Source organism: Tauraco erythrolophus, chromosome 4, assembly GCF_009769465.1.
Source record: "Tauraco erythrolophus isolate bTauEry1 chromosome 4, bTauEry1.pri, whole genome shotgun sequence".
Classification (NCBI taxonomy): Eukaryota; Metazoa; Chordata; class Aves; order Musophagiformes; family Musophagidae; genus Tauraco; species Tauraco erythrolophus.
In genome coordinates, this window is record NC_141468.1 from 40529094 (window position 1) to 40544030 (window position 14937).

The window sequence follows — 14937 nt, forward strand, 5'->3', positions numbered from 1 at the left end:
AAAGGTTATCATCTCTCCTGTGGGTCTTGTGACTGTATCGCACGCATACCTAGCTGGATGGAGGCTGAGCAGACAATCTAATCCTGACAGTTCCTAACTGGCGAGCTCCACTTTTTGACTTCAAACACTGTCTTCTAGCATAATTTGTGTACGTGTTTGTGCAGCAGTATTTAAAGTAGAGTAATACTTCAACCAACGCAGCTATCGTGACCTTTGCTTTGCACATAAATTTTCATTCAATCTGTCTCTGAAGCAACATAAGAGAGGAAGCATTCTTTAAAGGTTTAAGTAACTAATTCATATTTAGAATTTCAAGGGATCTAGGTCTGTTGCTCTGCGACAGCCAGGAGACCTGCATTTGCAGGCAAATGCTAGAGTATGCTGCCTAGCTGTTCGGTCAAAGACTTGTAAGAGACAAGGAAATGTTAATTTTCAGTTTATAAGAAAAGGAAAGCAAAAGGCAGTGTGGAATCCTACAGGTTTCCTGACTTTCCTTCAACTCTCAAGGTCTTGCAACATTTATAAGGTTTATAAGGATTTTGAGTCTGTCCTTGGAGCACCTGTTCGTTGGTCTTGCAAAACTCTATAGCTCTTATAGGTCTCCACAGCTCTGGATACGCTTGAGTGACACTGCTTTATGAAACTTAAGGGCCAGCCCATAAGTTCTTTTTCTCCTATATTTCTTGCACAAATCACTGAAAGTCTACATTGGATCACAGATTACCTCACCTGGTGTTTTAAACTATGCAAGCTTTCTCTTCCTAGTGCTCTTCTCATCAGGCAGAATTACTGAAGGGTGAGGCAGATTTCTTTAAATGTACTCTCTCAAAATTGTTCCTGCCATTTGGGGTTTTTTTTTTTTTTTTTTTTGAATGGGTGAACTTAAAGAGGGAAAAGGCTTGGACAGTGTTTGTTAAACTGCTGTCGGATATACTAGCCAATGAGTGCATGACTAATTCTCATTCTATCAAGTTGTATCAGTGGTAAATGTAGAGTTCAGAAAAAATGAGGGCGTTGCTCTAGCTAAAGCTGACCAGTGACTCTGGTAGCTTGGCAGTAAAAACCAAGCTGACCATCTCTGCTTTGCAAGAAACAACTACAGGGTGCTACATTCCAGCAAATCTATTCTGGCTCAAATAAGTGCCAGAATTGATAAAGAAGCCAGAGAAACATGGAATTTGAATGAGCAATATATTCCTTCATTCCTCAAGACCACAGGCCTCTACAGCTTGAGCTAAGAAACACCCATGAAGAGATAAAGATTTTGTGTCTTTGGGTGCAAGTAGCTAACAAAAGCTTAGTTTTGTGTCAAAGCCCTGGCAAGAGCTTGTAGTTTTCCCTAACTACAGCATCCTTGATTCAAAGATTACCCCAGCAAGAACACCCAAGATTTAAAAAGCAGAATGCTCAAAAGCTCAGCAGCAATTTGTGAACTAGAGCTACATAAAAATGTTATGGGCCAGAATTTAAATGGAAAGAAGCCATTATCTTTGAACTTTTCTGAAACCTCCTTTCCAGAGTAAACATGGAAGATTATCCAAGTAGGTGCAACCCCAATTACAGAGACAACAGAGAGCCCAGTAGCATCATGGCAGATTTTGGAAAACCTGAAGAGAAACTGCAACTGCTCTGCTTCCAAGTAAACATAGTGATAAACTTTTAATTCTTGTTTTAGACAGGGATAGCGTGAATCTCTGCTTGCAGCTTGTTATTAGCATTGCATTCTAATTCTCACTCTCACTGAGGATGCCTGACCTATAGCTTTCAAACTGTGAGCAGCTCGTTAGGACACTTCATCCAGACCATAACCTCTGCCCAACAGTGAGAACTTCAGCCTTCCCAACCTAAGTTTATAGCTTGGGATTAATATTTGCTGTTTGGTTGCCACAGAAAAAGATTCAGGCTGCAAAATTATTTTGGTGGTGGCAGCAAGTCACTGCCGACCAGCACCCTGCCTCTACTCCTTCACTTCCACAACATGAGGGATGCAGGTGTAGTCATATGGCACAGACAGCTGCAATATTCAGACCTCTCCTGCCACTAGATGAAAATGGGTGATCCACATGACCATAAAGGTTGGACACGTCAGGTGTAAGGATTACAAAGAAGAGTGATAAAGCCCACAAAGTTTGTGTTACTTTCACACAGTTGTGTGTAGGGCAAGTCACCATATCCATCTTCTCTGCAAGGAAATTGAATGCTGCTAAAATGTAGCATTATTAAAGCCTCACAGAATTAAAAAATGCAGGTAGTCTCCTCTAAAATGAAAAAGGAGAATAAGCAACCACATTGCTTCATGATCGGAGGAGGTGTTTTGGAAAACAGAAGGACACTCGGAAGATTGCTGCCTCCACAATTTCAAATGTAACTTTCATCAGCTTATAAAATATTTTCTCAGAAATTATGTTTTCCTATTTTCTTCAGGGATTATCTTGGTATTTCCAAACTCCTACTACTTCAAAGTCTCTTTGAAACTATACAGCAGTACACTCCACACATCAACCTAGAAACATTTTCAGCTCAAGAAAAAAAAGACTCAACAAGCTAACAACATCACTTCCAAGATGCTGAATTGACAAGTTTATTTCCTAGGACCCAGCTGCGCAGGATACTTCGGGATGTATTTAAGCAAGCACAAGTGTAACCCCAGAGAGTTCAATGGGACTAACCACATCTCCTATATTATATACACACTTAATTACCCTGCACAGAACTCCTTGATGCTTTCTGTACTCCAGTTGTCTAGGTTCCAAAACCAATAAAATGTACAAGCTTCTCAGGCGACCTCTTGAAGACTTCAGGTGAAGGAACTAAATTTCAAGAAACACATCACCTTTGAAACAGCTTTTGCTTACAGGAGTACAAAAAGTCAGTTACACACTATAGGACTGTAGCTGAGAAATAGTTTAGGATTATTTTCTTCACCCAGTGTAACCTTCTCAAATTAAGTTCCAATTTCATGCTATCACAAAATATTTTATGGCTCTTTCCAGTTCTGGCCACATGGAACACTACTTTATAGGATATAACCATCTGCTACCAGAAGAGAAGAAATTAAAGCAAGTAATGGTACAATTATATCTCTGGAAGTAAGATACTCTACTGAAAGTTTATACCAGGAAGACCCTATAGAATGCACCGGGCTTTTATATAACTTTTGGATTGTTGCCCCCTCTCTGCAGGCTAAACTTCTAAACTAATGTCAAGCATCAGTTATTGATAAGCCATCTTAACCAATGCTCTTCCTCTTGTTTTAGCCTATTTTCATACTCACATCAAGCCTGAGGTGGCATTGTAAACAGCTTGTCTTGTGAGTAACATTAGAGTCAGGGAACAGAGTGACATTTCTGTCATTCTTAAATTTCTGTTCATGGCTCATATCCTCCCTTTCATGTTACTCTCAACTTCGACTTCACTGCTCTTGAGCAGAAGTAAGAGAAGATTCAAATCAGCAGTTTTTTCCTGGGCCTGGAATCAACGGATTAGGATGAGTCATTTTCAGCCTTTGCGCCACCGTCGTAACAAAACTGCAAAAAGCAAAGAAAGCTTCCCAACAAAATTTTTCACACCACTGCCGGAAAACTATGCATGAAAATTGGAAGAAAACCCAAACCTACTAGGAGTTAGATAAAATCTGACAAAATCATAATGTATTAGAAAGAGGGCCTACTGGATCCCTCTTTATTTCTTCTCGCAGACACTGCAGGACCATTATCCCATATATTTCTCAATGCTTGATTCCCTTTTCCTTCCTTCTTTCTGACTACACAAGTCTCAGGTTCTTTCACCTACTTAAGTTTCCCTAGGATAACACACTCCTTGCCAGGAAGGCAGGAACAATAAATCCGGATTTGTTACTGAAAACAAAAGGGAGACAGCAGAGTTTATTCAAAGAGAAAATGACATGAAGAGACCAAAAGGTAGGTACTGCCTGTAGTTATAAGCCTACAATTTCCAACTAAGATCTATATCATAGAATGGTTTGGGTTGGAAGAGACCTTAAAGATCATCTAGTTCCAATGCACTTGCCATGGGCAGGGACACTCTCCACTACACCAGGTTGCTCAAAGCCTCATCCAGCCTGGCCTTGAACACTTCCAGGGATATCCAGACATCCACAACTTCTCTGGGCAACCTGTTTCAGTGTTTCACCACCCTCACAGTGAAGAACTTCTTTAGATCTAATCGAAATCTGCCCTCTTTCAGTTTAAAGCCATTACCCCTTGTCCTATCACTACATGCCCTTGTAAAAAGTCCCTCTCCAGCTTTCTTATATCCTCCTGTGCTGAGCTCTATCCAGATAACACTGAAAAGAGGTTCCTGCCTTGTACAACCTGCAATTTAGAGCACAACGGAGTTCTGATCATGTGGTCTTGTCCTCACACAAACCTGTGAAGATTTCTAAAAGATCCTCAGTGAAGTTGCAGCTCATTACCTCCCTGGGGTACACAGAATGGTGACGGGAGTCTTCTCTAAATGAAAGCCTTGCTGGGAATGTCATCTGTCTAAAGTCAGGGTATTTTTCCAATGAGATCTCACTCTTAGAGAAAGCGGTGCATAAACAATCTGGTTTTAACTGTGAAGACAGACAGGGTTTGGTCATCTATCACGGTCCAAAGAAAAGGAGAAATAAATGAAAACACCTAAATTCTAGTCCTCTTCAGGTTACAAGATCACCCACATTTCCATTTTCTACATGGGAGGTTCCGACCCAGATGCTGAGCAGTCTCCACCTTTCTGGACATGAACCTTGCGTGAGTGTCCCTCAGGCCTGCCAGGTGCCATGCAAAGCCATCACTCCATTCTTGATAACTAGTTAAGTAAACAAAGATATATATTATAATAAAAAACCCTAAAATCCATGCCTCAGAGAAGAACAAAGAGGGCTGTTTCAGAATAAATAAATTCTGACATTATTCTTCTAAGTATTAATCTTTTCCAAGGCTTTGAAGTTCAACAGTGCTATTTCACAAATTCCTATGAGGCTGCTTTTCTGCTAGGCAAGAAATCTGACTGTGAAACTAAGGAGGAAAAGAAGAGAAAGATCCCCAAACAGAGAAGGAATATTTCAGTCTGACTGGTGAGTATTTCTATTTCTTGCTGCCATGAATTTTCCATATCTTGCAAAAATGGAGGGGAGATGACACCTTCCAAAACAAATGGAAATAACTCAATCCCAAATCTGCTATGAAAATCATCTGCTCTCCTTGACTTTCCAAAAAACCTCCCGTATCTCCAGTGAGTTCAATCAAAGTTTGTATAAAGCGTAAGCTCGTTTTTAAGCCATGATCTGCCACCTCTGCATTTCTTAAGAAATTTTCTCTTCCCTGTTTTTTTCTATGTGGCAGTTCTGTGACTTTTTAATAACGTCTTGGCCATCTAGCAGCACTGGCAAAAGGCAGAAGAATTCCTGTAAGCGCAAGTAAACCCCTCTTTCATGTGACATAGAAATGCTTACACTTCATTAACCTTTATTATAAACTAGTCACTGGAAAAGTTACTTTGCTAGAATCCACACTATGGTTTCACTCTACAAACCATGAAATGTCAGAATGCTAAATTACAGTAAAATACTGTTCACCTCCTTATGAACCCAAGATTAATGATACGGTGCGGAAGGGAACAGCAGCGCTACTAGGAGCCTAACAGGTCACGATCACTTCTAAAATAGCTCATCAAGAACAGGCAGCAAAACATCACAAATGATTCCCAGAATTAAAGTCCCACTTCTCAACCTACCCATCACTGAGACATCGTATTCGACCAGCAGAGTCGCCTCCTGTCCGCATTGTTTGAGAATACTCATGGCTTCAGCATGTGTCGTTCCCAGCAGTCGGATCCCATCAACACTCAGCAGCCTGTCCCCAGGTTTGATTGTGCCCTCTCTGAAGGGAGATCAAAGGAATGATCTTTATTAATATAAGATAAATTGATTTGGAGATAATACCATTTTTATGCAAAGCAATTCTCTCACACCCTGACATCCATTGCTCATGCCTCAACACTTAACATTTACTTTGACGGTGAGAACATTCAGAGGGCGCAGAGGAAAGGAAATCGCTTTAATTGGAAAGTCAGCGACTGGGAAACAGCTTAACACATAGCTAAATAATCAAGTCATGTTAAATTGCAACTAAGTATAGCTTCTGCTTCAACATATGTTTTCTTTCTGGCTTGTCCACACAGCTCCTCTTCCATACATAAACACCTTCTCCTCCGACATTTTCTTAAAAATAAACATGAAGTGCAAACACATGTGTGAAGAAACAGATTGCAAAATATGAATGTCCATTTACTGATTTTCTTAAAAAATATCCCTTACTTGGATAATTCCATTTGTCTTTTCTTCCTACCTAAAAATAATTTGACTATAAACGGACACTGTCTCCCAGGCGTATTTCATAACGTATTCAGAATGATAATAGAAAATGAAGTACTAATGTTGTCAGCTCAAGAACTGGGCAGAAAAACAAGGAAGCAAGGGAGATGAGGGTGGGAAGAAAGGGAAGAACAAAAGACAAAAGCTCTCTTGAAACGTTTGCTTCTCAATTAATGTTTCCAAGGGCAAAAATGTCAACATAATCTACGGAAAATCAGCCTGCTTTAAAAAAATTGCCCTTTAAGTTTCTTAATGGTTTAAGGACATGAATGCTACTTCTGAAAACATAATTCATGCATATAAATAAAGTATCATTTTTTTATATAGATACAAGATGGTATTATGTACAAATACGTTAATTGGGCGAAAACCGAAATCTGTACTCAAAAGTTGTCCAGGTGAAGTTATGTGTGAACTCGCATGCAGATAGGTACAAATGTCTTAAAATAATAACATAACAACATCCAACACATGAAAGCATTTTTCTGAAGTGCAAGAGAAAAAGATTGTGTCGTTAGAATATACAAAGCATAATTAAGAGCTATACCAGTTGCCTGAAGGCTGCAAAAAAAATGTGCTCTGACCCATTGCAGGCATTTGTTCTAATTATTTCATGTTGATTTTTGAAAGCATTTAACAGGAAAGTCTTGAAACATGCAACGTACTAAATTAAAGTTCACACACACTAGGATGTGCCAAGACTCTGTGGTTGCCTATTACTGTTGTTATTATTATTATTATTATAATTAAATACATAAACCACGAATTTCGAAAGAACAGGTTTGAATATATCTACTTCACTCCAAATCCTAACTTCTGTCCCAAATAATTCATCTTTCTCCATTTTTCTTTCACATGCACTCCAGAGAAAGATGAATTGTACCTGTCAGCAGGCCCTCCAGGTCTAACACATGTTACTACAACAGGACGAGATTTATTTCTGTCATCATGTGCCCCACCTAGAAAGAGAAAAGTGAGAGAAAGCACACCTTCATTTTATGCTTTTTATGAAAGCTCAATTCCAAGAGGTAAGTCTAAATGTTGCCGCATGCACACTTACAGATGGGCTAAAAAGATCAAAAAATGGCCAAGCCATTCAGATGAACCTCCACTGAACATTAGCTTGAACAAAATCGACCTCCTGTATGATATAGATGATTCTTTATAAAGTGTTTCTACAGAGCGATTCTTAATAAATGTATGTTCTTTTCTTAGAACTTCTGCTCCGCAAATGTGATCTCATTGTGAAAACTTACTGTTCTGCAATGTTTGCTGCACAGAGAGAAAACCATCTGTACTTGATATATACTCAGAATAATGAGTGGCCACTAAGGAATTTACATATTAAATACAAAAAACAGTTTTCCCTGAAGAAACTAATAATTCATCATTGGGGCATATTATTTAACAGCTGCATGTTTTCTTCTGTTCTCTAAGACAGTGATAATACTTTTGCTGTACAATTCAGACTATCAGCATGATGCATCAGATGTCATACCCAATTTATGCAAATATTACATGTGAATCTTCTTAAGAATCTTCCCGCTGATTGCAGTGGTAGCAGAATCTGGTCTTACGTGAAATGAAGTTTGTCATGTTCTTGGCATAGCTTATTAATTACTGTTCTTCCATATACAAAAATTAGAGCTGTTCATAAAAGCAGTACATTAATGTATGGAAAAAGTAATACATAAATCACAGAGATTTTTACAAACTGTAAGTCATAAATCTTGAAATGATCTCTTAGTGCCATAAAAACTTACTGCTTTTTTTCAATTTTTTTGATTTAGAAAATAATACAGTTCAAATTTAATAACTCACCTCTTATTACAAATCCAAAAGTGTTCCCCTCTTTATGTAAAGTAACTTCCACAGTTCTAAAGATGAGACCTGATCCTTGTACAGCTAAAAGAAAAAAGAAAAAAATCCCCAAATTAATTACTATTATTTTTCTAATTATGCACACAGATTTGCACCTTTTCCAATTTAAGCTAGCTATTGTGATTCTCGTCATACAACTGGAAATACTTCAATACAAAACAGTCAGATTAAAGACCTGTAATTAAATACAATTCATTCTCTTTTTGAGATAATTTTGGGGCAGATATGTTGCAGGTTGTCAATGGTTTGGAAAAAAAGCCATAGATGCATATAACAGCTGGAGCTCAAGGAATTTGAGCCTTACTGTTTAAATTGTGGCATAATTTTGCTTTTCTTATAGTTACAGAAGAGAGTTAGAAAGGATGGAAATACACAGCAAGACATGAAAACGACAAAGAAATTCTTAAATTTACCTATGGAGTTGGTTGCTCAGCCATGAAAACATTTATTTGTATTGCTTAAAGTCAAGACAGTCAGGATTTTTAGGGTGTACCTCTAATCTCAGATTGCTAGATTAAGATGAAAAAAGTATTTGTATCATAAGGATTTATTATTTTTTTCCTTTTTCAAATATAACATGCTCTCTCATCACTGGTAAGCAAGTAAAAAAACCTCTGACTTCTAGTCGGGTCAGTATTTTCTCTGTAAGCATGAGAGGAGTGGTGCACAGCTGGGTTAGGAGGTGAGAAGCCTAATGCACAAACCAACACATGTGGGTGTGATATTCCACTTTACAGAATTTGAAACCACTGCTGTTAAGAGATCAACGGTCAGTTTACTCTCGCTTTTACAGGAACAACTTTGGCAGGGTGTAAGAACTCCCTTTTCCAAAGGGAAAAGAACACTGGGCAAAATCACGCGCACGCACACCTCCCAGCTTCCAGTAAGATACTGCAAACGGCACAACACATAGAATATTAAAAACCTCTCCCTCTATAAAATAAATGTTCTGTGAGCAGCAGAACTAATGAAAATTTATGTCCTTTAAACCTCCTACCTGTAATAATCTGTTTCCCCGGTCCCCATTAGGATACTCTGAGGGGTCGATGAGGCTATACAGCCAGGGAGGCGCGTGCTGCCACCCATGAGCAGCCCCAAGGAGAAGCAGTGCCCCCCCAGCGCTGCCTGCCTCTCCCTCTGAGGACTCCACTTGGGGACTCTCTTCTGCCCAAGGGCCTATTTCCATGAAACATGCTGTAACGTATCTTTCCTTTTTATTTTTTTTTTTCTGTAGTGTTTCAATCCCCTGTTAAAAAAGTTACTTCAGGGAACCAGAAGAACCACCCAGTGAAATCACAGAAATCTCATTTCCTTAGGAAAACAGGTGAAAGATGGGCCTCTAAAGCATTGCTCGGTATTGTAGCAATTCCTGCCACAGCTTGAAGATCAGGACTGTGTTAGTGAAGTCCATGTGATTATTTCCTTTTCAGCTAGAAATGTTTACTGCTCGAAAAGGACCACACTATAGGGAGGAGAAGACAACCCTTGCCTTCATTCCTGTCAGCCGGAAGTGGCCCAGCATGTAGCTGGAGTGGAATCCATGCTTCCTAATCTGCTTGGTGTGGTTTGTAACCTCCACTGGGGACATGGGAAGCAGCGAGGAATGGCACGTAGTGTCCTCCAACTTGGCCAACAACCATTCTGGTGCCTGTCCTTCTACCCCAGCCACAGCCTGGGGAGGGGAAAGAAGTCCTTAACTTTTAGCAACAACAAAAGGCAGATGCGAGGCAGGCATGGCTCACATTCCAGCCTGAAACACTGAGATGGCTCGTGCTGAAAATAGCAGCTGGGCGCTTCTGCTGTGAACACTGCCAGACAAGGAAGGAAGCACTAGGGAGAGCGGGATTACTAGTGCTCAGCCAGATTTAATCCATCATTATTAAAGCACTGACACTTCCTCACTCTGAATTCGGGAGATTCCTCTCTCTGAGGGGACAACTATGAGAACAACAGCAGAATTTCATTATGTATGGGGCAGGGAAGGAGGTGCCAGGACTTTCTACCACGTGACCTACTGGAAAACTTTTGTGTATAATGAAGGCACTGTGTCTAGCTTGTTCACTAGAAGTTAACGGGAAAAATCATTTAGACTGCTAATTATCTCCAACTTTATCACCTATGCTTGTATGAAGGAGCCAGAAATTTCAAGGACTTAAATAATGCTCATAAAACAACTACATCTCCAGCAAAATAATTCTGAACTCAGCTGACTCCATTAACTCAAATGCTGTGTTTTTGAACATGAAGTTCCCTTACCACAAGCAAACACTAATCAACAGAGAACATTCAAAACATATTAAGGTGGTTGTCAGGAGGTCATAAAAGCAACCAAATATGTAATTAGACTAATTCTCCAGCTGCTGGAAAGCAGTAGGGAGTTCATCCTCTTCTGACACCAAAGACAGTGACGGATATTTTGGCTTCTATTGCGATGAAAGTCTTTATTTAAGAAGACAAGAGCTTCCTAGCCAGCTCTGCAGGTTTTTCTGGCCAAATACCAGCAAACCATATCTCCTCCCCTCCAGAAGGCAGCATGAAGGAGCACATACTCTTTCAAAGGTGTGGCTGATTCAGCCACCTTGGTGCCAGACAGACCCTTTAGTGCCAGACAGCCACCTGCCACTCACCCTCCACTTTAGGTCCCAGGTTTCCAACTCATCATTACCCTAGCTTTCACTTCACACCTGATAGCCTCAATTCTCACTGTTTTTCTCCTACAGACACGCAGTCACAGATACAAGCGCAAAATGAAAGAGCAAAGGAGAGACAAGGAAAACATTCAGCAGCACTCTATGACCTCGGTGTCAGCATAAATTTATATTTTGGAGACAATCCTGCTCAGCAAGAAGCCCTTGTTTCAGTCACACAATTCTTGCAGGTATATGTATCTCCATAGACTACCCCACCAGGTCGTCCACTCTAGAAACGAGATGTCGCCTAAAAGTGATGTCAGAAAAGCCTGGAAAAGCCCCAAAGTATGTTGTTTATCTGGGAGAGCGGTAGAGTGCTGCAGGTGCAGAGAAGAAAGTAAAAGGCAGAGGCAGAACTTGCAGACGTTCATTGGTCTCATCTTGGAAGATCTTACTATAACAAGAAGGATTCCCTTGCCCTGGAATCTATTTAATCTAATTCCCAGTACTCAAAAATGTAAGCAAAAAAATAGTGGAGGCTGACAACTCTGCTCTGCCATTGGCTGGATTAACGCTCCTAAAACACCTGAGCATGTCTGAGAGCATCCCCCTGTACTGCCAGTTCTTTCACACTGCTTCTACGCTCTGCAATAAGCCAAAGGAAAAAAATACAAGAAAAGAACCACGATCAAAACGGAAGATCACCAACCACGCCTATCTCCCTGCTGACAACACATCGGCTATTCTGCATAGGTTTCTGTTTGCTCTGCTATTACTTACAGACTGGAGGCAGCTCATACTCCACTTCTAAAACAACCCTCTCGCCAACGTTCTTGAGCAAGCTGATGATCTCATCATGGCGAAATTTAGTCAGGTTGATTCCATTCACAGATTTGATATAGTCGCCCACATCCAGCTGATCGCTCCTAGGAAAAATTACACGTGCCTCTTGTTAAAGACAGATCTGTTGGCCCAAATGAACCACATCCTTTAAATTACAGTATAGTGATGGCAAGAAATACTTTTTCCCGTTCATCTAGATTAAAACAAGTTAATCTTTCAAACAGAAAGGGTCATTTTAAGATCTTAATCTGGTCTAGCCTGTTAAATATTAAAAGAACATTGTTGCATTATTAATTTCTGACATACAAAACCAGCTGTACAATAAAGGAGTTTGATGATTTGACTGGTTTGGGCATAGAATCTGGGAAAACATTTTCTTCATGTCCTCATTTTTCTCTCTCTTTGGGAAGTGTCCAAAACTATTTTTTTTTTGGACAATAGTTGCCTTCACAGCTAACATCACAGCTACAGGAGACAGGCCACAGCCCAAAAGCATACATTCTACCTAGTCACTTGGAATGATTTAGCTTAACCTTTACCTTTGACCTGTTTCACTCATGAATAACAGCTTTTTGGTTTCCACTGTAGCAGTAGGCAAAGTAGCTATGACTTTAGACTTTTTTTTTTTTAAATCTTAAAACCAGTTGATGAACAGGATTTTTAAATTAAATTATGGTAGTACTATGGTCAGGTTTTCAATCTTACTTTTTTCCCCTCAGTATTTTATGCTGCTTCTCTCAAGTTTTTGTTCAAGGACACAAAAAAGGAGAAATAAGATTTATAGAATTTAGAATAAATTTAAGTAGTCTTATGATGACTTTCAAATATCTCATTGGTATTTCTAGTTTTTGTCAAAGTAGCCTTGAGGGAAGAGAGGGTCCAGCTGTTGCTGTTTCTCTCTGAGCTTCTCCAGTCTGATGGGCTGCCATTATAGATGCATCTAGTCACGTATTTGTTAGTGACCTTTCTGATGCGGTACATATTTCTGAAGCAATCACATCTTTTAATGCATTTTGTGGCTTGAGATGTGGTTACCTAGCAGCGATTCCTCCTTGACGAAGGTTAGATACTCTTGGTTTCCCATCCTTGTCGATTCCACCCGATACTGTAAGCCCTAGGGTGGTGCCTTCTTTTTTCATTAATTCAACTATTGTTGAGCCCTTGAATTCCTCTGTTGAAAGAAAATTATTGGCGTTATTAAAATTTAAGTGATAACACAGATGTTGCCTTTCTAATATGTCATCTACTTCCCAGGAAAATCATTGTGTATGTTAATAAGAAGTAACGTGTACATCTGGAGATTCTTTATGTTACAATTCACAAGTTCTGTCTGCAAGGCTCTGCATATAGATAAATCTGAGACATATGTTCTGTAAAAGATTATTAAAAACTACACCAGTGTGCTAGTATACTATACAGAGCCAATAAATACAAGGTCTGGCAACACTTACAACTAAAGGTAGTTGTTTCACATTTTTAAAAAGCTGTCTTTTCTCATTTTCTGCTTTCTCCCTCTGAACCCTATGTTTTATAAAGTACTTCAACTGATTAACTAAATAGAAGAGTAAAAGACACAAAGATATGATACTAGAAAATTTTAGATCCAGACTCACTTTGAGGCCACTAGTAGATGTCAGTGTTAATCAAAACAATGGAACACAACAAGAATCCAGATGAAGACTGAATGCTTTAGATCTTAACAGCTTTATTCCTTATTCTTATACAAACAGATCTCCACTGTAACTGTGAAATCTCTGCAGAACAGGCATAAAGTAAGTGAAGGGCTTTCATAGTTCTAGTTGTATACAAAATTTCCCTCACATGCTGTCTAGGACATCTTCTCCTGCAGTTTGCCCATTAAGCACTCTTTGAAAACACCAAGTTAAATCTCACAGACCTCAACAAATGCAGGTCACCTGCAATGGAAAGCCTTGAGCTCTTGAAAAGAGATGTCCTTATGGCACATGGCTGGACAAGGCAACCTACATATGCATACTTCCAGCTGGGCTGCAGCTGTCTGGAAAGCCATGAGGCAATCAAACCTCATGGCCAGTATTTCCAGTCAGAGAAGACCTATTAAAACCACCAGCTGTTGAGATATTCCGGCGTCGTGGTTTTAGGCTGATCCAGCAACTAAAACTCACACAGTCTCTCCTTCTCCAGTAAAGTAGAGAGGAGAGAAGGAAAAAAAAACCAAAGGGACTGAGGGTTGAGACAAGAACAGAGGGAGCACCCACCAACCATGGTCCTGGCAAAAGGGGCAGAGCTTTTCTCAAAGCAAAACAGTTTATTAATGATTACTTAGAAGGACAAAGGGAAACAAAAACCGATTACTTGAGAGGACAGAAAGAAACAAAACCAGATCTTAAAACCGACACCTTCCCCCCCCACCCTTTCCTTTTCCTCCCGGCTCTACCTCCTCCCCCCAGCAGCACAGGGGGCAGGGACTGGGGGAGTGCAGGTCAGTTCATTCCGTGCTGTTACTGCTGCTTCTTTCTTAAAGGAGGAGGAGTCCTTACACCCTTTTCCCCTGCTCCAATGGATCCCCTACCCACGAGGAAAAATCCACAAACTTCTCCAGTGTGAGTCCAGCCCACTGGAAACAATCCTTCCCCACAGATTGCTCCGGTGTGGGCTTTACCACAGTCTCGGGTACTTAGGGAGCTGTAGCCACTCGCTCCAGCGTGGGTCGTCATAAGGACTCCAGATGCCTCTCTGTCTTGCCGTGCGCCCCAACACGACCATCCTCAGGCTCAGGCATCTTCTCCCCACGGGCTGCAAGTGGGTCTCTGCTCCACCGAGGCCGTCCTGGTTGCAGGGGGGCCGCCTGCTATCTCACCATCAGCCGCAGGGGAAACTCGGCTCCGGCACACCTCCTCCTGCTCCATCCTCACTGACCTGCTGTCGATGCGGCTGTTTCTCTCAGATCTCAGTCCTCTCCGGGTGAACTCAGCCCAGTGGGCACCCCGGGAGTGGGGTGCCCCCGAGTTCCCCAGCTGGCTCCGCCGCCGCCATTCTCCGTGGGCGGTGCCGGCCTGACGCAGGCAGCTGCCCGGCCGGGAGCCAGGGAGCGGGGGCAGTGCCCTCCTCCCTTCTCTGCTTGATCCTGGGCGAAGCACCTTTTCCGGTCCCTTTGTCCTGACTTAAATAGGGCAATTCGCAGAGGCGCCCTATTGGCTCAATCCCGAGGGGGATGGCAGTCTG

General features: G+C 40.9%; 1 protein-coding gene across 1 annotated transcript in view; it reads right to left on the bottom strand.

Annotated features, from left to right (window-relative positions):
• GRIP1 (glutamate receptor interacting protein 1) overlaps positions 1 to 14937 on the bottom strand; it is a 234943-nt gene that overhangs the window by 70098 nt on the left and 149908 nt on the right. The window contains 5 exon segments of the mRNA XM_086609897.1: positions 5740 to 5885; positions 7263 to 7338; positions 8201 to 8284; positions 11671 to 11816; positions 12769 to 12904. Coding sequence (XP_086466023.1) covers positions 5740 to 5885; positions 7263 to 7338; positions 8201 to 8284; positions 11671 to 11816; positions 12769 to 12904 — 588 coding nt within the window.